Source organism: Camelus bactrianus, chromosome 34 (assembly GCF_048773025.1).
Source record: "Camelus bactrianus isolate YW-2024 breed Bactrian camel chromosome 34, ASM4877302v1, whole genome shotgun sequence".
Taxonomy (NCBI): domain Eukaryota; kingdom Metazoa; phylum Chordata; class Mammalia; order Artiodactyla; family Camelidae; genus Camelus; species Camelus bactrianus.
Genome location: NC_133572.1, coordinates 7,904,021 through 7,925,816, shown reverse-complemented (window position 1 = coordinate 7,925,816; position 21,796 = coordinate 7,904,021). Strand labels below are relative to the sequence as shown.

At 43.4% G+C, this 21,796-nt stretch overlaps 1 protein-coding gene across 1 annotated transcript in view; it reads right to left on the bottom strand.

The window, feature by feature from the left end:
• Positions 1–8,953: 8,953 nt before the first annotated feature.
• The window catches only part of APOLD1 (apolipoprotein L domain containing 1), a 39,331-nt gene continuing 26,488 nt past the window's right edge, over positions 8,954–21,796 (bottom strand). The window contains exon 2 of the mRNA XM_010946446.3: positions 8,954–12,605. Within this exon, the coding sequence (XP_010944748.1) occupies positions 11,883–12,605 (723 nt within the window). The 3' untranslated portion in view covers positions 8,954–11,882. The remainder of the gene's footprint in view (positions 12,606–21,796) is intronic.

The window sequence follows — 21,796 nt, the reverse complement described above, 5'->3', positions numbered from 1 at the left end:
ATGGTAAAAGGGACTAAAGCAAGATGCTGGAGCAGGTATAATAGGATGACCTCGCCTCTCTCTGTGAATCAAGGACGTTTTCCCCGTGGAAGGGACTTTTCAGCTGAGCCCTGGAAGATGAGCAGCACTTACTGGCCGTGTAGGGAGTAGGGAGAAAGAACCTTCCTGGTTAACCCTTACAGTGGAAAAAAAATCAAATGAAGCTTATAGAGATTATAAAACGGCACTTGAGGAGGAAGCCCGTGTTATAGGTGGGGACCTGAGTATTTAGGACCTTATAGGTCATGTAAAGGATCTGGAGATTTGGGACTTTACTCCAAGGTCAATGGGAAACCTTCAAGGGATTTCATCGGGATGCTTTTGAAAACAGCCCTCCGCTGGCTGCAGTGAAGAACAGACTGGGGGAGGGAGAGGGAAGCAGGAAGGTCGGTTAGCAGTTGTTCAAGCAAAAGACGATGGTATTTGGGACCAGATGGAGCACTGGGATTGGAGAGAACTGGATAAAGTTCAAGGGTATGTAGAGGTTAGAGAAATCCTCGTGAATGACTTAACACCAAGGCTGAAGGTCAAGGATGTGTCGATGATTCCTAGGTTTCTGGCTTGAGCAAGTAGAAACTTGGTGGAACCTTTACATAGCTGGAAAACAACGGGGAAGAGGCAATTATGTGGAAGGATAGAGGAGCAAGTGCGTGTTCAGAAGGTAATGGTTATCGTAGAAACAGAGACCTCACCCCAGCAGGCTGGCTTGAGCTCTGGCACTCTTACCCCAATGTTATTACTGCCGCTGTGTTTTCCCTAGGACAGTAACAGGAGATGGAAATATAATACGCCCTTAAATTTTTCAGTTAGATTAAGCCAAACTGTTCTGTCTCCTGTGCAGTTACACACCCCAAAGGGTGCCCCTTCCGTGGATAATTAGTTTTGAGTCTCAACTTGGCCTTATCTTCCAAGGAACATTAAGACGTGAGTGTCTGTCCCCCACACTTGCTTGTTTCTCTCTCCATCTCTTCATCTCACCTCTTCCTTTCCTGCCGCCTCCACACCAGCAAGTCCTGTAGACGCGGCTCCTCACATTTACCTCGAGTCCCTCCACTTCTTCTGCCTCTCCATCACTGCCACCATGGTCCAGAATGAGCTTTCTTATTGTCTGATGTCCCAGGTGACTCTCAGCACTGCGAAAGGAGTTGCCACATCCGTGCTACTGCCTAGCCCAGGATACGCCTTCAGCAAATCCTTGTTCAATGAATAAATGAGGATGGTTTGCAGACTAGTCTCGTGAGAGTGGGATGGTATGAATAAATCCCCAGAACCTATTTGTTTGCTAATTATATGAATCACAGAGAATTCCTGAATCTGGGCTGGGGTAGGGGGATGGTGAAACTGACCTGGACTGGGGCCATTTAAGAAGGTGGGCTGCAGCCAGCCCCTCCTCCAATAGTGAGCACCACCCCACAGGCAGTGGCCAGGAGCAGCTCAGTCTGGCAGTAAAGCCACCTTCTCTACCAAACCTGCCATTTGGCCCCTGAAACATTAGTCTGAACCCCTTGGTTCACTATCATCCTTGGGTCTTATTTTCTGTTTGTTTAGGAGGAGGTAATTAGGTATATATATATATAAATAATTTTTTTAATGGTGGTACTGGAGATTGAACCCAGGACCTCATGCATGCTAAGCACACGCTCTACCACTGAGCTATACCCTCCTGCATCCTTGGATCTTTAGAATAAGAGATATTTTTGATGTCCAGTACCGAAAAAATCTGATGTCTCAGGTTGAGAATTACAGTGAAGAGGTCAAAGATGTTCTGAGATGTCAATAAAATATGTAAGAAATGGGTTTAACCTGAAGTGAACAACAAGCAGGAAATTCAGATGTTCTGTTACAATCCTTACAAACCACAGAGGCACGAGTTCCAAGCTCACTTCATACTGTGGGGTGGGTAATGAAGGAAAGGCAGCTTTGACTCATTTCCTGATTTCCTGGTTGTTTCATATTCCTTTCATACAATGTTGGTTTTTTTTTAATGCGTACACAATTTTTTAGAAAACCAATCATTAGAAATGGAGGTGTTATGAAATTCCTTGGCAATCCAGGCGCCATTGCCACAATGAAATAATAAGCATAAAACACAGCATCTTGCAGCCACACTTTCCAACAGAAGCACATGAATTGGCTCTGTCTTCCCTGAAAACTCCTTTCCACTTGGCTTCCAAGACACCACAGACACCTGGTGTTTCTCCTGTCTTGCCAGTGAGCCCCCCTCACCCCCACCAGCTCCTCACTCTAGATGTCAGAGGACCAGGGCTGAGGCCGGACTGCTCTATTCGCCACCCATTCCCTTAGTGGTCACATCCAGTCTCACGGCTTGAAACACCTCCTATTTGCTGAGGATCCTCAAGTTTCTAGCTCTCCCTAGCTCCTTCCTGGAGCTCAGACTTGCACATTCAACTGTCTAACCATCCATCACTCCCGGATTTGTCAGGCAGCTCAAACTTGACATCCTAAAACTGAACTCCTGGGGCGGTATAGTGCGTGCTTAGCATGCATGAGATCCTGGGTTCAATCCCCGGTACTCCATTAAAAAAACAAAAAAAAAATGAATTCCTGTTTATACTCCTCCAAAACTCGAGTCTCCCAGTCCTCCTCATGGGAGGAAATAGCAGGGTCATCCTTCTGAATTACTCAGGCCAAAACTCTCTCTCTCTCCCCTCCCACAGCCAATCCATCAACAAGTCCTGCTGGTCCACCTTCTTAGTCTATCTGGAGTCTGACTACTTTTCTCCAATCCGAGCTGCCAACAGCTGTCACCTGCATTACTGCAGTTGCCTCTTAACTGGTCTTCCTGCCTCCTAACTAGGCTTCTTGCCTCTACACACACCCCTTGACTGGGAATTCTCAATATAGCAGCAAAGGGGACCTTTTAAAATATCAGTCTGATCAGATCACTGCTCTGCTCAAAATCTTCCAATGACTTCCCGTCTCACTCGGAGTAAAATCAAAGTCCTTACAACCGTCTGTGAAGCCCTACACACTCTGGCCCCAACACCCCTCTAAACTCATCACCCATGGCACTCCCCCTCCCCTGCTCCACTCCAGCCACGCCCAGCTGCTTACTGTTCCTCAAGCATACTGGGCATGTGTCTGCCTCAGAGTCCTTGTCCTTTCTGTTGCCTGCTCCTGGCATGATACCCTCCTGACTCTCTCCCACACCAACTTCAGGTCTTCACTCAAATGTCACTTTGTCATCAAGGCCTTGCAACCCATGCCACTCCCTCCATCCCCCACAACTCTCCCCCCTCCTTGCTTTGTTTCCCTTCACGGCACTTACCACCATGTGGTAAGCAGAATGATGACCCCAAAGAGGTCCACATCCTAGTCCCCAGAATCTGTGAACACGTTATGTTACATGGCAGAGGGGAATCCCATTACAGGTGGCATTAAGGGTGCCAATTAGCTGACCTTAAAATAGGAAAAGTACCACGGGTCGTCCAGGTGGTCCCAATATAACCACAAGGGTCCTCAAAGTGGAAGGTCAGAGTGGTGCAAGGGGAAGGACTCAACCCATCACTGCAGGCTTTGAAGAGGGAATCGGAGGGTTGCAAGCTGAGGAATGCAGCCACCCCTAGTGGTGGGAAAGGCAAGATAACGCATCCTCCCTGAGATACTCCAGATAGGATTATAGCCCCGTCAACTGCTTTATGTTAGCCCAGCGAGACCCACATCAGACTTCTGGCTGTAAGAAAGTGTGTGTTCTTTTAAGCCACTTAATCTGCAATAATTTGTTACAGCAGCAATTGGAAACAAATACACACCACCTCACAAACCAGACATTTATTTCTTTATTTATGTCTGTGCTCCCTGTCAGCACTAGAGTATAAACTCCATGAGAGCCCAGATATTTGACTGTTTTTGTTCACTCCTCCAGCCTCAGTGCCTAGAAATATACCTCACAAATAGCAGGCACTAAATAAATGTTTTCTGGGGGGAGATAATAGCTCAGTGGTAGAGCACATGCTTAGCATGCACAAGGTCCTGGGTTCAGTCCCCAGGACCTCCATTTAAAAAAAAAGTCTGATTAAAAAATTAAATAAATATTGTGTTGCATGGATGAGTATCTGTGTGTCTGGAGGAGTGTAGTGCGTATGGGAGGGGATAAACACAGTGAGCTAAAGCAGCAGTTGTGATGGGGAAAGGTCACATGCTTGTGTGTAAAGGACGTCGTAAACTAAATTGAGCTTCTGGAAAAGATTATGACCCTGGGCCAAGATTGCTCCTCCCTGGTGAGGACAGAAGCAGCTCAGCAGCCTTCCACGTGTAAGGCCGCGGTGTGGGGATGGGTTCAATTTGACGGTAGTACACAAAGGAAAAACCTCTCTTAACAGCCCCTGCACATCGAGAGAAATGCTGTCCCCCAGTCCTGTTCTGAGAGGTAAATGTGCATTAGCAACTTCAAGACGAAGCTTAGAGAACTGGCCACCCTGGAGAGGTGGGACGGGTACCCCAGGGCCCTTGGAAGTCTTCTCCTCTTTGGATAACATACATTTAAAAGGAGGCCTCCCTGGGGAAGAAAGCTTTCAGAGGTTGAGAATTTCATCGTCAGCACCGTAGATTTACGATTCAGCTACAAAACAGTGCTGAACTAGGGCTGGGCCTGCATTTTTCACACCAGCCGCACAGGTTTAAGAGCCTATGGAGGTGGGACGTCAAGTTCAACATAGAACTAACTTTCCTCTCTGCTCTTGGTTCTCACCATCGGAGGTCCTGCCAACAGTTTGTTTTGCTGGTGCGGGAGGGTCTGATCCTTTCCCACAGGTCACTCAGAACCACGTGGCCTGCGGCTTCACGGAGGATATTCACTAGTGATGGCCCGACCCTGCCTCTGCCAGCTGCTGGCCCTCTGCTTTCCACCTCCCCCGCTTCCCAAGGCTCTCCCCACCCTCATCCTTGGACCTGTTCTTCCAGATTTGGCTCTTTTTGTAAAGTCCATAAACTACTTCATTATTTTTTCAGGAAAACCACAGGATTAAGTTCATCTTAGCCCTTCATAATATCACCCATCACAATCCACTGTTAAAATATAACAAATGTCACAGGAACTCAGCCCTTCTCTGGGATGTGTACTCAAATTCAGATTCAAGTTTTACATCAGGTTATGTTCCGTCAGATTGGAATAGGAAGAAACCTGTGACTCATGTAAATGAATCAAGGATGTAATATAGCATGAATTTGAGCGGAAAGAACTTGGAATCGGGAAAACCAGTTTGAAGCTTGTTGCAAACGTCAGAGAGTAAAAGCCTCCATGGGTTATGGTAGCAGCGGAATGGATCAAAATGCACTGGAGAGACATTTAATAGGAAGGATAGACCTTGGCAAAGGTCTATCAGAGAAATATGGAAGGGGAAGATTTGGAGACGACAATGAGTTCCCAAGGTAGGCAACTAATGCAGCCTTGGACAGAGGGAGAAAGGTTGTGAAACTGGGCCAGTTTTGTAGAGGAGAAGCAGGATATGTTCAGCTTTAGATGTGCTGAGAAGCAATGCCCATATATCCTTGAGGATGAAGATGCCTGTTCATTGTCCATTCATTCCACAAATGTTACATCCCATCTCCTGGGGCAGGAGCTGGAGAGACACTGTAGAGAGGCTTAATGATATCTGAGATATTGTTTCTGTCCTTCAGAGCCTTGGAGGAGGCACAAATATCTCTAATTAAAGGTGTCATGTGATAAGTCTGTGTAAGAGACACAAAGATTGCTCTTGAACCTCTAGATAAGTGCAAGTCTACACTGGGCTGGAATCAAAGCATAGCACTTCAGTGAGAGGGATCAGGGTGGGAAGAAACAACTCGGATTTTCATTTTTTGAACATGCTCCCTGTACCTGCTTTACTCAGTGATCTTCACCTTTGTTTTCATCTCATCTAGTACTCAACAAGTCCAAACTGACTCAAGAGAATCCTTTAGCACTGGTTTCATTCACACCAACATCCAACCCAGGACTGGTGAAACACTGGGAATGGACTGAAGGATCAGAATATACGATGGAAGTGGGAGGGATGGCAGCCTGGTCAGAAGTTTAGGAATAGAGGAGGAAGAAGATGGTCAAGGAAGCTAAACAGAGAGACATATAAGAAAGGTGTCACAGAATCCAAGAAAGAAGAGTGTTTTAAGAACTGGGTAGTCAACAATGTCGAAACTGCAGAGAAGTTAAAAAGAATGAAAATCCAACAATTGACAGTGTTTCCTACACAAAAGCTCAGGGAACAACGTTCAAAACAAATCATCCACAAAGCGTTATCATTTTGAATAGTTTTCTGACACTTAGAGCCATTGCTGCCCAGACCTGTTTACTCAGCCACAAACATCCAACACTGTAGTGCATAGCTACCACGCTGAAATTGAGCACGCGCCCCTAACAGGAAGAAAACTGACCAGCAGTTTCAGCGGCAGTTTCGATGGAACGACCCCAAGAAGTTTCATTTTCAGAGGTTTTTATACAAGATCTGGAAAGGCCTGTTGAACCAGTAATTCCTTTATTCATGTCTGTGTGGTTACTGTCAATATCGTCTGTCCTGGCACATCAGCTCTTAGCAAAATGCTCTTATTAATCACATGCTTCCATTTCAGGTGTTTTGTTCACAAGAACCTCGCCATGTCTGTGACTTCTGGGGCAGCACTACAAAATATCTATGCATAAGCGTTTACAATCAAAGCTGAAGTTTGATCAGTTTTCAAATTGCACCCATGTTACTTTTTGCAAATACCAGCCATTTGCAAAAACTACATTTTAATTTCTTATTGATTGTGTGATAAAACTTGTCAAATTGTACTTGGAACAGTACCTAGTCAGTTTCCAATAAATGTTAACTATCATTATTATCTTTAAATACCCACATTTATTTTCTATACTTACTATCTAAATGGCATTTGATTTAAGCACTGAGAAAAGTATTGTTCTTCGATGACATTTTGACAGTGAAGTTTTAATAACACAATCAGTTTTAATAAACGTCTCCATGTCAACCAGGGAGTCTGGCAAAGGAAATTTGGGGCCTGAAAGAAAGATTTTGGACATCACTTCCCCTCCCCAATTCCATCCACAGAAAAAGCTTATCTCGGTTACAGTTGTTTGGGTTAATTTAACGACTGGATCCACACAAATGCTGGGACAAGCCATGCTATGGCTGCCCGGTGTGCTTGGGAGGCAGTGATCTTGGGCATGACTCATTGCAAAAGTTCTGGAGCAAATCAGGTTGCAGGCCTGCCGGCACTCCCAGCCCTGGAGTTATATTGGAAACGTACAATGGGATTAAACATCATTCTCTGCAGATGTAGCTTCCTATGGACAAGCTTCACCTGTGCAAGCAAGACCACATCAGAGGGTCTTCTCTCCACAAACCAGTGCTAATGCCGCTCAGAATTGGGGTTGGGGGGGCTGCTAAGGATGCCTAATATTCATTCCTGGCCCCTTAGGGGTCTCGCTTCATCAGCACAATTTCCCCTCTCCTAACAACGCTCTGGTTGCTAAGGGATTATTTCCAGATCTTAGGGCTCACTCTTTGTCCTAGTCCAAACCACAGCAGGGTTTACTTTCCCCCCTGTGAGTCTGCCAGGAGCAAAAAGTAACAACATCCCAACCTCCTGTCAACTCAACAAGGAGAGATTTATTGCAATTAACTAAAAGGATACTTGTTATGACAGGAATACCATATGCTTCAGCAAAGATAGGATCCCAGCTCATGGCTGGCCTTTGCAAACAGCCAGGATCCTGCCAACACAGCGGGGTTTTTTTGTTTGTTTTTTTGGTTTTTTTTGGTTGCACAGTCATTAACAGGGCAACACCCAGATTCAGGGATGTTTCCAGAGTGGAGACTCCAAGGCTGGCACTCTGACAGTGAGATCACCTCCAGGGCAATAGTTCTCAACCGACTGCAGCAACCACTATCGGGCCTTTGTTTGGATTGCTGGCCCCACTACCCAATGTCCACCCTCCTTTTGGTCTTTACAAAGAGAATCCTAGGTATATTGGGAACAGCTAGTTCCTAGCTAAAAGTTCTACATTTCTCAGCCTGCCTGGCATGGGCAAGATCACTGACTCGCAAGGTGAAGTCCCCTGGAGATTTCTGGAAAAGTTTTGCCTTTGTAATATAAATGCTGCCCCTCCCCATCCCTTTCTGCTTCTAGCATTTGGGTTTTATGAAGACTAATTTGGCTGATTCTAGGATTCCTTTCAGTTATTTCCCAGGTTGTTATGTTCAAAGATTTGAACTGTTGGGTGTCTGATTTCTAGACAGTAACAGAATTCCCGAATATGAGTAGATTACTTTTTAAAAATGGTTTTATGCTGTTTGATGCTGAATATTCTAAGTAAAAATGATTAAATCTCTGCTCTTTTTCAAAGTCACTAATTTATACACAGGCTAACATGAGATTAGGGATTTAATTACAGGGAAGATCAAGAAGTGTGAGGAATGGGCAATTTAATTCAATAAAAGGAAAGGACTGATTTTGCTGCAGTGAGGGAAAAAAATGTGGAATTCAAAAATTGCTGCATTTAACTGTATCCCCATTTATCTCTGCACAATGCCTTTATCTCAATGTCTCAATTCCATCTACTTTCTTTTCACACCAAGGCATTGAGTGAGAACTATATCAAGTTGACAAATTGTTTGACGTATCTGATCTGGAGTGGCTCCTACACCACTCTTCTCTCTCTTTTTCTCTCCCGGTAAATACTTTTGACTTTGACATTTACCACATTGGAAATGACAGGTGCCTGAGCACAAATGCATCGAAGAGATTAGAATCAGAATGTTTGCTAAGGATTATTTTTTTTAAGAGTAGAATCTAGTTTCATTGAATCCCTGACATGCAGAACCAAATGAATCTCCTTTACTGTGAAAGGAAACAATCCAAATGATTGAAAACCCCAGAAGCCGACAGAAGCACTTAAACCTTTAGTATAAACATATTTATTTTTCAAACTCAGATATTTTTCTGAAGTACACTTGTCATCTAAATACTCCTTTCTCTTCTTCCCTTTACAACATAACATTTCAATCTCTTTGTTTATAGAATGAAGGCCTGAAGGAAAAGCCTTGTTCACATTCCCACAAAAGAAGTAAATAAAATACTTGCCTCTAGGATCCATTTAACTGAACTTGACTTAAATCTGGGGAGAGGCATCCATCTTTTTAACAGACACATAAGAAGATGGATGATCTGTCATTATTAACGAATTCCTATTAATATAGCTAAGCAATTCACTAAATTATTCAATTGCATTTACTGAGCTCCCATAATGTGCAAAGTACTGTTCCAAAGTAGACATCCTTCTTTAGATGTAAAGTGGGTCACTGAAATTATAGCTTCAGCAGTGTAAGATTTTGATACACTCAAAATACCCTACTGATAGGAAATGTTTACTGCTGCTGCTTCCAAAAGTGCCCGGTTTATTTCTAGGGCACAGCTCAGGCATTGGAAATTAATTCACACTTAAGCACTAATAAAAGATGGAGTTAGGGAGTGACTGTACCTTTTTACCATTATATAAACAACCATGTGAAGTACATTCTGGCGATCTAAAACGCTAGCACGTGTGCAAGGTAATCTAGGAAATGATACCATTTAAAAAAAAAAAGTACCAACTTTAAAATAAATCAGGATACAGATCAATTGCAGTTTATAGGAAAAAAAAATACAGAAACACCAATCCATCTCCCCAGCACTGAAATTCCACTTCCTCAGACACACTGCCATCATTGGGAAGCATGGGGGTCAACTGAGTAAATTTAAAGCATATTAAATAATTAAATAATAAAGCCAAGTTTTTGTGTGTATGGTCCCAAAGACTTTTCAACATATTTTTCAACAGTACAGTTGTAGGAATGGAAATTGAAGAAATTGGAAGTATTTTCTTAGAGACAGCTTACAGATTTCTTATAGCTCCCAGAGTGAAAATATAAGACATCACCACCATAATAAAAGCTAGTTTGTCTATTGTCCATAAGACCCAATTTCACCAGACATCAGGCTTCCAAAATCTAAGTACTTCCTTCATATGCCTCTAATTGGGTCCCCCTCCCCCAAACTAAATAGGGAAGGCTTTTCAGATCAAGTGATACCTGCTGGCAAAGTACATTCAGGATAAATATGCTTGTATCATTTCAATATTCACTAAGTCACACCTCCATTTATAAGCTTAAATTCAGCTCCTGGTCTCTCTATCCAGAACTTCCCACATTTACTTAAAAGGATCATTTAAAACACTGTGGGGAAAAAAAAACTCCCCTCTGAAGGAGAGAGTCTTGTTGAAGGAAAGCAATGCTGTTTTCAGCTAAGGCCCCATCTTAGAAAGGCAAACTCAACTTCATCTCCCGACAAGAACCTCAGTAGTCCCCCGTTCAGAAACTTGCTATTCCCTACTTTTTTTCCCCCTAATGTTGTGGTTAAATAAAATTAAATGCAAATAATAAAAAGAAATTAAATAAAGTTAAAATAAATTAAGAAGAAAAAAAAAAAAACACGGTCTGGAGGTTTTTAGAGAAGATAATATAAAGGTCAGATTCCATTAAGTTCACATTCCTTTCTGTACCGGTGTCTACAACGAGTGGCTAACACTGCCCTCTAAAGGGTTGATTGTGTTACAGCCCTTAGTTCGCCTGGGGGGAAATTGCACCAGGATGCACTGACAAAGCCGGCTCCCACGCACATTCTTTTACTTCTGGGACACAGTCTGTCCCTGACCTTCTGTGAGTGACTCTGAAGACCGTGGAGCCCCTAAAGAGGCTACAGACTTCGTGAAAGCTCATTAGGGGCTCAGAAACTAACACCTATTGCAGTGGTTTTCAAATCTTAGCAGACATCAAATCACCCTGAGGGCTGTTTAAACACAGGTTGCCAGTCCCCACCTCCAGAGTTTCTGACTCCTCAAGTCTAGAGTTGAGTCTAAGAATCTGCCTTTCTAACAAGTTTCCAGGTAATGTTAATGTTGCCAGCCCAGGGGCCACACTTGGTGATCCAGACTTGGTGCTTGGCACTTTATCTCACTTAATAACTCCCAACAGGGTGAGATTTTAGCATCCATCTTACAGATCAGGAAGCCAAGTCTCAGGGAGAATAAACCCAGGACTAACTTAAAAGCCATTGCTGCCTCTCTGCACTATGATGTAAGTAAATGAAGCAGTCGCTTCCTCTTCCTTGGCCTCAGTTTCTTCCCACAAGGGGACAGGACTTAAATGACCGTTTAGTTCATCTCCCCTCTCAGAGTACCTGGAGGTCTGGAGTACGAAGCCATCCAGGAAGGTCCACTCCATCCCCAGGCTGGATCTGTGAGTGGGCACCCTGAGAGGAGAGGGGACAGGTGTCACGGGGAGGGTGCCCCTGCTGCATCCTGAACCCTCCTACACAGTTCAGAGAGGGTCTGATTTGCTCTAGACTCTGGAGTTCTCTGTACTCAGAAACTCTGGCAGAGAGGGTTTAAAGCTAGTGTCTCCTCTCACAGGCATTTTGATGACTTCAGAGGGTGGCCATGTCTGTACCCTCTCCAGCCTGGGCTCAAACCACTGGGGCGGTGGCAGGGGCAGGGACGCCACAACAATTTTTTTTTCAGGTCACATATTCCACCAAGATCAGGCAAGTAAAAAGTCCCCAGCGCTCAGCCCCAGGCAGGATGTTGCAGTGATGGGAAAGGACATGGAAGGACATGCCCCCACCAACCTCCCCCCCCCCCTTCAAGAACAGTTTTTCCCGTCCTTTGCGTTCAGGTCCTAACCCAACTTGGTGTTTTTGTGATGGAGTTACAAATCTGGAGCATCCCAGAGGGGTTGGTTTCTGGCCTCGGTCTTTAGGGAGAAAAGATGTTCTCAGAAAAACAGCCCCGCGGGCTAGTCAGCTGAGATCTTGAGGTCGTGGCCACGGCTGCTCTTCGTGCAGAGCTGGACTCTGGACTCCAGCTGCTCACTGAGCTCGTCCAGGGCCCCGGTGCAGGACTCCAGGCTCTCGGCCAGTTTCTGAATCTTGGCCTTCAGCACGGCCTGGCTAACTTTGGTGGCCCCCTCAGCCCGCCTGGGGATGAGGAAGCCGCGGGAACCGAAGAAGACGATGAAGTAGACAGAGTTGTACAGCGCAATGGAGGCGTTCCTCCCGCACTGCAGCAGCTGGCGGTCCCCGCGGCCCTGCCCGCGGCAGAAGAAGTCGAGGCAGCTCAGGATCTCCCGCATCTGGTCCTGGCAGGTGGCCGTGATCTCCTGCACCCGTCGCAGCTCCCGGGAGTTGCAGAAGATCAGGGAGAGATCAGACGTGATGGTGATGGCCCCTCCGGCGGTGGCCACCCCCAGCCCCACGGCCGACGCCAGCAGCGAGACCCCCAGGGTGACCGGGCTGAGCGAGAGTCCCACGATGGCGGCCACAGCGCCCGCCGCGCTCAGGGAGCTGCCGGCCACGTTGGCCACCAGGGAGCGCCGGCGGAGACGCTCCAGGCGCCGGGCCACCTCGCGCAGGCGCAGCAGCTGCCCATGCAGCCGGCCGCGGCGGTCCAGCAGCAACCCCTGGAAGCGGCGCAGCGCGTCCGCGCCCTGCAGCTCCCGGGCCGCCGACCCCTCCATGGCCTGCGGGGACACCACACGCGGTTAGCCCGGAGTCAAAACACAACAGCTACTGCCACGCAAGGGGAAACGGGTCATTTTCCAGTGAGTCATGTGTCAAGTTCTCAAAGACCCGTTCTGTAATCTGGGACAAGTCCCCCAAGTTCCCAGGACCTTAAATGTGCATAGGGCAATAGGAGTAATGCTGTTGTCCGCTTTTCTCCCAGGGAACGCCAAGGATGGACTGGCTTTCTTATCTTTTAAATAAGGGCGGGGTGGTATTAGAAGTCTACTTCAATACCGAGGCCCCTGCTCTGTTAGAAAGGTAGTACTTTGCAAGTGGTCGGTTGTACCTGTTTATACAGACCTTCCCCTATGTGAAGATTTGGATCCTAAGAGCCTTGCAGTAACAGTTTTTGTTTTTTTGTTTTTGTTTTTGTTTTTGTCTCTGATGAATGAAAAACATTCAGTCACCCAAAACTCAAAAGTCAAACTGTCATTAGTAAGAAACATCTTTCTACGTTAGATGCTCACCTGAAGCAGCTCTTCTGCCTGTTTCTCTTCCCTGCTCTTATCTTAGAATCAAGCCTATGATGTGGTTTTCCTCATTTCTTCTAACTAGAGCTCATAATGTGTTCAGAAATCTCACTCTCTGATGACTGCTAATTAAAATGAATTATATTCAGTTAATACCATCATGTCCCTTTATCAGGAAAGCATCTTTTAAAAATGAGTCATGGTTGAATAAAGTTTAAGAAGTGGCCAAAATTTCTGTTTAACAACTCACTGAGGGCTACCTGTACCAAGTTGAATTGAAGCCAGTTGAAGATGACTAACAGAGAGAACTGTACATCCTGATAAAAATACATCCTTCCTAGTTGCCAGAAATCCCCCCCTTCATAGTCACCTTACTTTTCATTGTCAGTAACTTCTTGAAAGTGGCAAAGAAGCCATAGAAATAGGACATTTCACTACTGAGAGATATCAGGGCAGACATCATTATTCTCATCTGGAAGATGAGGAAATTGAAACATACACATGTTCTAGAGGCAGCTACTTTTTCATAGAGCCTAGTCTAGAATCTTGGTCTCCTGACTCCTAGGTCTTAATTTTATTTGCATGCCTCCATAATTCCACCCACCACTGACAATTTTCCAGATAAAGACACCTTTCAGCAAAATGAGACAAAGTCACTCAAAATATATAATAGACCAAGGATATAACCCCTGTATTACAAATCCAATGGCTATTTCTCAGATAGTCTCCCTCTGGCCTCCCCACTTACCATTCACTCTGGCTATCTCCAGGAAAGAAAAAATCTGAGGCTGTTTCTGTATGAGCAGACTTTATAGTAACAGAGAGCCAATGACCGCCCTGGGAAAGCCTGGTCTCATTCTGAGAATTTGCCGTTTCCTGTCCTGGCCCCTGCTGCCTTCATCCAGAAGGATATGACATGGTGGAAAATGACCCGCCAGCCTCGCAGCACATCCCGTATTTAGGAAATGAACATTGTGTGCTCGCTTTCCCCCAAACGCAGGAAAAGAACCACAGGCTCTTCCCCAACTTGAAACAAGTGTTGTCATTGTCCCAGGGGGCATACCCTGCCTTTCCTCTCCTGAGAATAGCTGATGACGTTATCTGGGAGGACATCAAATGCACCCAGGCCGACGAATTAGAGTTTCTGGAGAGGCCACCGTTACAAAATCATTTTTTAAAAAGAAAAAGGAGGGAGGGGACCCTCTTATGTCTGAGAGAGCCCACTCCTGATCTACCCCTGCATTTTAAAAAGCCCTGTGAATCTGCGAGTGGTTGAAACACGTGATTCATTCAGCTTGCAGCCTGAAGAATGCGAGGCCACACCCACAGGAAGTGCTGCGTGCAGCTTGTGGCATCTCCAGCTGCGGGGAAGATATTGGAGGTCTCAGAAAGGGCACGCATTTTGAGCCAAATGCGTCAGAAAAACCAGTGGGGTCAGGCTGCACAAGGAGCTAATTATAAACTTTCAGTGGCAGCGGGGATTCGGCTTCCTGGGTTTTCATCTGAAGCAGCGGCTGTAGCCCAGGCAATAGTTACATGAGCGCATTCTGTCCCACGTTAGTGAAGCATGGGCTGAAGGGCAATTTTCTGGATCATTCAGGGGAGGAAAATCAAAGGAAAAGCATCCGTGGGTGCTTTCTTGGGGCATTCAGATTGGTGGCAACAGTTCAGCCTGGAAGCCTCCTCCTACAGGGTCCCAGATACATCATCCTTCTTCCAAGACTCTCACCTTCGAATCAGGAAGGCTGGAGCGGTTTTTCACGTCGGTAATTATTGCCTCAACTCTCTGATGCAGCTGAAAAGCCTCAACAGCTGTATCAATTAAACCCTCCACCTCTATAACTAGGCTTTGTACTGAGCAACACAATGCCATTTTCTGCTACTCAAAATCATGGTCCTTTTGAACTTAATTTTGAATTTGTTCCTTTTCCAAATATCCTGGTTACATCTCCTCAGAATATAAACATAACCCTTAGTCAGATGCCTTCAGTATCTACCTGTAGGAAAGTGGTTTCCTTTGACCCCATAGACATAATCATTCCAAAGGGGATGTAAGGTCAGGTAAATTGGGGCAGCATGGGGAGTGAGACAATGTACCCTGATTCTTTGGTTCTTATATGCTCCTCCAACTTCCCTGGACATTTTCTTATGTGTTTTCGGTTTAGATGAACACGAGTAAACCTTTATGTCATGGATGGTGCATTTTGCTGCGATGCAGAGAGACTCATCTCCAGAGCATCAGTAATCATGCTACAGAACTAGGATGAAGAGGAGAAGGTGCAGGAGAATGCACAGCATGTGTACTGACCTCAGCCCACATCCTGGAATTTGTTTTTCTCTGTGTGGTAGACTCATTTTCTTCAGATTTGTGTTTTCATGAGGGAAAAAGAATCCAATCATTTGATAGTTTGGGCTTGTTGAAGTTTTACTGCCTGTAAAAACCTGGTACTTCACATCATTTATAAGATTGACATGACCATCAACAGATGAATAGATAAAGAGGATATGGTATATATATACAATGGAACACCACTCAGTCATAAAAAAAGAATGAAATAATGTCATTTGCAGCAACATGAATGGAACTAGAGATTATCATACTAAGTGAAGTAAGTCAGAGAAAGACAAATATTATACAATATAACATATGTGGAATCTAAAAAATAATACAAATGAACTTGTTTACCAAACAGAAACAGACTCACAGACATAGAAAACAAACTTATGATTACCAAAGGGGAAAGAGGGTGGGGGAGGAATAAATTAAAAGTTTGGGATTAGCAGATTCAAATTACTATATAAAAATAGATAAACAACAAGGCCCTACTGTATAGCACAGGAAACTATATTCAATATATTGTAATGACCTATAATAGAAAAGAATCGGAACAAACTATGTGTATGTAACTGAATCACTATGCTGTACACCTGAAACTAACACAATGTTGTAAATCAACTATACTTCAATTTGTAAAAAATAGAGTTAAAAGGAAAAAAAAGGAACAGACACTTGAATGTAACATTTTTGATTCAGTGTTTATTTACTTTTATACATTTAAGCACAGTAAGAAATTTGAGGTCTAATTGGAGGTATTTTGATCCAAAGTGTTTCATAGGCAGTTCTCCCCAAAATCTGTGGACTGCATCCTCAGACTTCTTTTCTGAATTGTTTTTTGGGGGACTTGTAGCACATCACCTCAGAGAGGCTATATTAAAAATGTTGGTTGACCCTCAGGCTATCCTTCAGATCTGTTAAACCCATGATGCAACTAAACCACAGTGCTAACTTGAATTCGTAGTCCTGGAACCATAGGGAAATACAGTGCAGGAAAGAGAAGAAGAAGAAAGCTTTTTAAGTATAGGAATCTCTAGACTTCAGCCCTGGAGAGCCTAGGTCAGGAGGAGTGGAGTGCGGTCTGGAAAAACATAGGTTGACTCTGACCTGCAGAAAGGGCTGTGAACCACTGCTGTAGAAGCTGGGAATTTTCTGACCACTGGTTACAGGGCAACAGAAACAGTCCAGCTAGGAGATAGCAGTTTGTACGTTAGGTGTCTATATAATGAGATTATGAACAACCCATTAGCTTAGTTAAAATGATCACATTTTAAAGGTAAAGTGATAATTATGCTTAGGGTCTCCCAGAGGTCTAGAGAAGACAGGGTCACCTCCATTTTTTGAGGGTCTCAGTGAATTTTTAAAAATGAAGAAATTCTAAAAGAAGATATAAATAATTGTGGTTTATTTCTTTTAATGAGAGTGTAATATGTCTTACATTGTCAATAACTCTTATTCACAAGATAACCACTGGATTTATAAAAGAGTGCACTACATTGACAATGTGACACAAGTTTAAAGTGATGTGATGATGACTTTTTCTTTTTAATCCTTAGCAGTTTTTCCTCGGCGACTGTACATAGACCACCTTTCGGAGACAACATAGAAAGTATAAAACTGAGACAATTTGTGAACGTGAGGTTTAGGCCAAAGGTCTTTCAGACTTTCCTTTGTACTAGGTCCCAATATATACAGTCATCCAAATAAACAAAAGTAAGTTAAAATAATAACATACCCACCTGGGACGCTTTACCATATTTTTTGGTAAATTTCATAAGCATAGCAGATAGTTAAGTTCTCAAAATTGCTTGTTGAATTAAAGAAAAGTGTTTTGTTCTCTTGGAGAAATGTCATTATTTTTATAATAATTTGTTGAGAATTTAGCATGGAATTACAAGCTGGTAGGTAACTGAGAGCCCTTATTCTGTGAGGACTTTCAGGCTATCCATGTTGCCTGATGTTCAGCTTTTACTGTCATAAACTCATGGAACTTGCACAGGAAAGGAAAGACCCAGCAAACACTGAATTCCAGCCATTTTCATTTCTCCAAATTGGCCTCTGATCTTCGTTAATGTACACCCACATCCTTAACCACTAGTGTTTAAACACTGGTCTGTGTTCTTTTTTCCACTTAACGGTCCTGCAGATACACACTTCTCTATGTTGACATAGTCCTCACCTCTGTCTTTTTTAATAGCTATGTAATAATCCCATTGTTTGCTTAGTCATTTCCCTATTAGACACTTGGATTGCTTCCAGTTTTTTTTTCTTCCCCTATTTTAACTGGAGTTGCCAAGAACATCTGTGTAAATTTTCCCCCTTTGGATTATTTCTTTGGGGAGCATTCACAAACAGGAAAACACCAAGTGAAGGAGAATGAACATGGTCATAGTTTTTGCTACATGTTATACTGCTTTCCAGAAGAACCAGTTTATGCCATCAGCTTTGTAAGGATCCCTGCTGCAGGCTATGAGGCAACTCAAAGTTTCCTTATATTCAGGGTTAATTTATTGGGTTTCTGTCAGCTCCACGATCATGGATCGAATAACTACTGTATGCCAGCCATCATGATGGATTCTGAGGATAAAAAAGCTGAGTAAGACACCATATCTGCCCTCCAGGATGGAGGCAGTCCACTGGAGAGAAACGCACAGAACAAATCATTTCAACTCTGTGTGGGAAGTACTGGAAGTGTGTGCACCAATGGAGCCCAGGAAAAGTGCATGCCTACGAAGCCCTGGGGGTGACTTTCTGGAAGCACTGACATTGAGCTGAGCCTTGAGAGCCGAACAGAAGTGATTATCCAGACAAAAGTTAGGAGGGAGAGGAGGGCAGGCTAAGGGAACAGAGTGGACAAAGACATGGTGCGGTGTTCCAGGTGCCATCCAGGTGTGACGCTGAAGGGGTACATAGGAGGTAAATCGGGATGGCTCTCAGATGCCGTGCGGGGGAGGATGAACCATCAGAGGCTTTTAATCTGTGGTCTTGCAAGGTTAGATCTGACATCACTGACAGCTGTGTGAAGGGTGAGTTTCAGAGGCACCCAGCTAAAAGCCAGGAGATGCGTTAGAAGGCTTTGAAGTAGGTGAACGAGATTATCATGGGTTTGGACAGCACTGGTAGAAGAATGGAGTGGATGAAGTAAAATATATATTTTGGAAGCAAAACTGACAAATCATTCTCAAAGCTTCAGCTCAGACATGGTACCCATCACATCCTCTTACACTCTAGGGGTCAGTCAAGTCATGTGCAACATCACTGAGCTAGAGAAGTGTACTCCTTTAGGGGGAGGCAAGAGGGAGAAATGCAAACCATCGGACCATCTACCACAGTGTTTTCCTTGTAAAGGAGATATCTCAGGATGAACTGTGACACCACCAATGATCTCATATAGTCTTTTCCTCCATCAGTTATTTCTTTGAACTTGCAGTCTCCATATGGATAGAGAAAATCTCACTCTGGCTAGTATAAACAAACGACTGCTGAGAATCTAAGGGAACATGCTTGAGAGTAGGGCAGGACCAAGGAGCTCTGGAAAACCAGAGCTGGAAGTTCAGCAGCTGTTTTGTGGCTGGAATGGTCTGTCTGGGTGCCATTGACCAACCGCTGTTCTTCTCACTGCATCAGCTTAAGAACCAAAGTCCTAGGAGTGATCACTGGATTGTCTGAGCTTAAGTCAGATGCTCATCCCCTGGCTTTACTGGGTAGATAAAAGAAGGGTCAATCACCTTCAGCTTTCAAATAGAAGATGGTAACTGAACTTCACCCTCCTGCCAACACTACATATGGTCAGACAGAAGAAATTTCACACTAGGAAATGAGGATAGGGTTGGTGTATTAGGGAGGGGGAAACTGACGCTTGGGGGAATAAAAAAAGAAAGGAAGAAAGAAATCCACAAAATTTTAAATCTAATTTGACCCACCTGGGGTTTATTATACTGCATGGTGTGAGTTAAGCTATTTTATTTTTTTTAATGGAGGTACTGGGGATCGAACCCAGGACCTCATTCATGCTAAGCATGTGCTCTACCACAGAGCTATACCCAACCCCTCTGAAGCTAATTCTTGTCCAGACTGATCACTTTATAAAACAGTAACATGCTTTTCTATAGATTTGTTATTGCTGTCTTTGTCTTACACTGATTTGTTACTGTTGTTTACAGCTACTTCTGGAAACTCTGTTTTACTTATCAATTACCTGTTTTTAATTCAATATAATATAATCTTGAAAATCGCTGTTTCATCATAGGATTCTTATGTTTAAAGGAAGAATCTGTCTTAATTGCCTTTTTCCAGAAAAAAAAAAACTGTAATCTTGTTTTCTTATTCTTCTGGACAGATCTGACACCGGGAGCTCTCAAATTGCCCCCGTCTCCCTAACGTGATCAACTAAAGCCAGTTTAAGTTTGTTGCACTTCCTCCTCCACAGGTGTGCACACCTGCACAGCACACCTGGGATCGTGTGGGTGAAACATACATTACCTCATTTATAGAGAAGCGTTTGCCCCATGGGCCCTATTACAGCATAACTTCTTTACCACATGCCTTTTCCTCTGGTGCCAGAAGGACTGCAGCTGAGTCCACATCCCTCCGGTAGCCATAAAGATTCTCTTATCTCCCAGGACACCGCGAAACTATTGCCTTTGTGTCTTCCTTTCCCAGGCTCAGTCATTATCTCTCAAGTTCTCAGACATATACAGCAATCATTGCCTCCTGATTATAACACCTGCTGGTTCTGTAGGTACAGAGGCATAATAAATCTTAAGAGTTCCTTCAGCTCTCAGATACTTGAATAGTTTCATTTTCAGCATGTCTCTTGTAGATCAGAGAATGTTAGATATTGTTTTTTAACTTTGCTTAATTCCTATTTTTCATAAAAGAATTTAGTCATTTCACATTAAACATTATAGTGAAGCAAGGGTGGATCGTATCTTCCAACACCCTGAAAATGGATTGTTCTTGTTCTAGTTACTTGCTTTATTAAAAAAAAAAAAAAAAAGTTCCTTCAGTGGCCTTTCAAATCATTTGCTTTTGAATTAGATGAGAAAATAACTTTTTGTAATCCACTTTTTCCCCTACGAATTTATTACTATAAAAATTATTTCTGCTTTTACTTTCTATGCTAAAAAAAGTTTAAACCACCTTTGAAAAAGAGGGGAAGCATATCTTATAAGATAGACCTCTCTGTATACAGTGAAAATATGGGGCTTGAATCCTGAGTCTGCGGTTCCTGTGTAACTTTAGGGAAATCACTTAACTTCTCTGAACCTCAATTGCCATTACAGAGTTTTCTTGATTAAATTATAAATGAATGTGGAATCCTTTTGAGACCTAGAAATTTGGGTACAAATGTAAGTTACTGGTACCAAACCAGTGACTATTTGTAATTTCTGATGTCCTGTAGGCTTTTAAATAGTTCATTTGTACTTTATTATGCTGATAGTATATTATTCAGTTTACCAGCTGATTTTGTTTTTCATCATTGTGTTAGTATTGCCTGTCTGTGGCTCTCTCCGAAATACCTTTTTTTTTCCCCAGCTATGGGGCAGTTCAAAAGTGATTTTTAGCTGATCAATTTTTTAACATTCTTGCCCCTTTTGTAACTGTAGTAGATAACTTGGGAACATACGCCTCACTCTTGATGTAAAAGTAGTTTTTTATCTCCATCCAGAGGATTCCAGGATCTGTGTCCGTATCGTGTTACATGACCCTGCTTTACTGACTGTAGCCTATTGGGCCAGAGGTGGATATCTGAATGAAACTTGGCCAGTCTTTCTCCTAGGATTTTGAAATTTGGACCTAGACAGAGTTAAGTTAGTCTTTTCAGTGGCTGGAACTGAAATATGGAACTCAAGATCTGTGTAGAAGCTACATTTTTCCCGTTATATGCCCAAAGAGCAGAGAAAGTTTGCTGAGAAAAATAAAGAGACAAGGACCTGAGAAGCAAACAGAAAGTCTTCATTTTTATTTCTTGCCATCTTTCTGTTCCTTGAGCCATCCCACATCCTTATTTTTTTTTAACTCCCCTTTTATTCTTTGAAGGATCTTGCTTTCTGATCTTTGCAACAGAGAACACTAACCAACACGACAGCATATAAGATTTACTCTTTTACTTTAACATGAAAAAAATAGATTTTTGGAGGTGTTTATGCAATGCCCTTAAGTGAATTAACTGTTTAATAACCATTTAAAGGCTTCTCCTACCATCTTCATCTTAGGCATAACAGTGCTTTCTTTTCATGGAAAATATAGCTTATCTTTATTTTTCTAACCACAGAAGTAATATTTCTTGTCATAGATTCGTATAATATAAAAACGTAGGAGTTAGAAAGTTTTCCCTCTC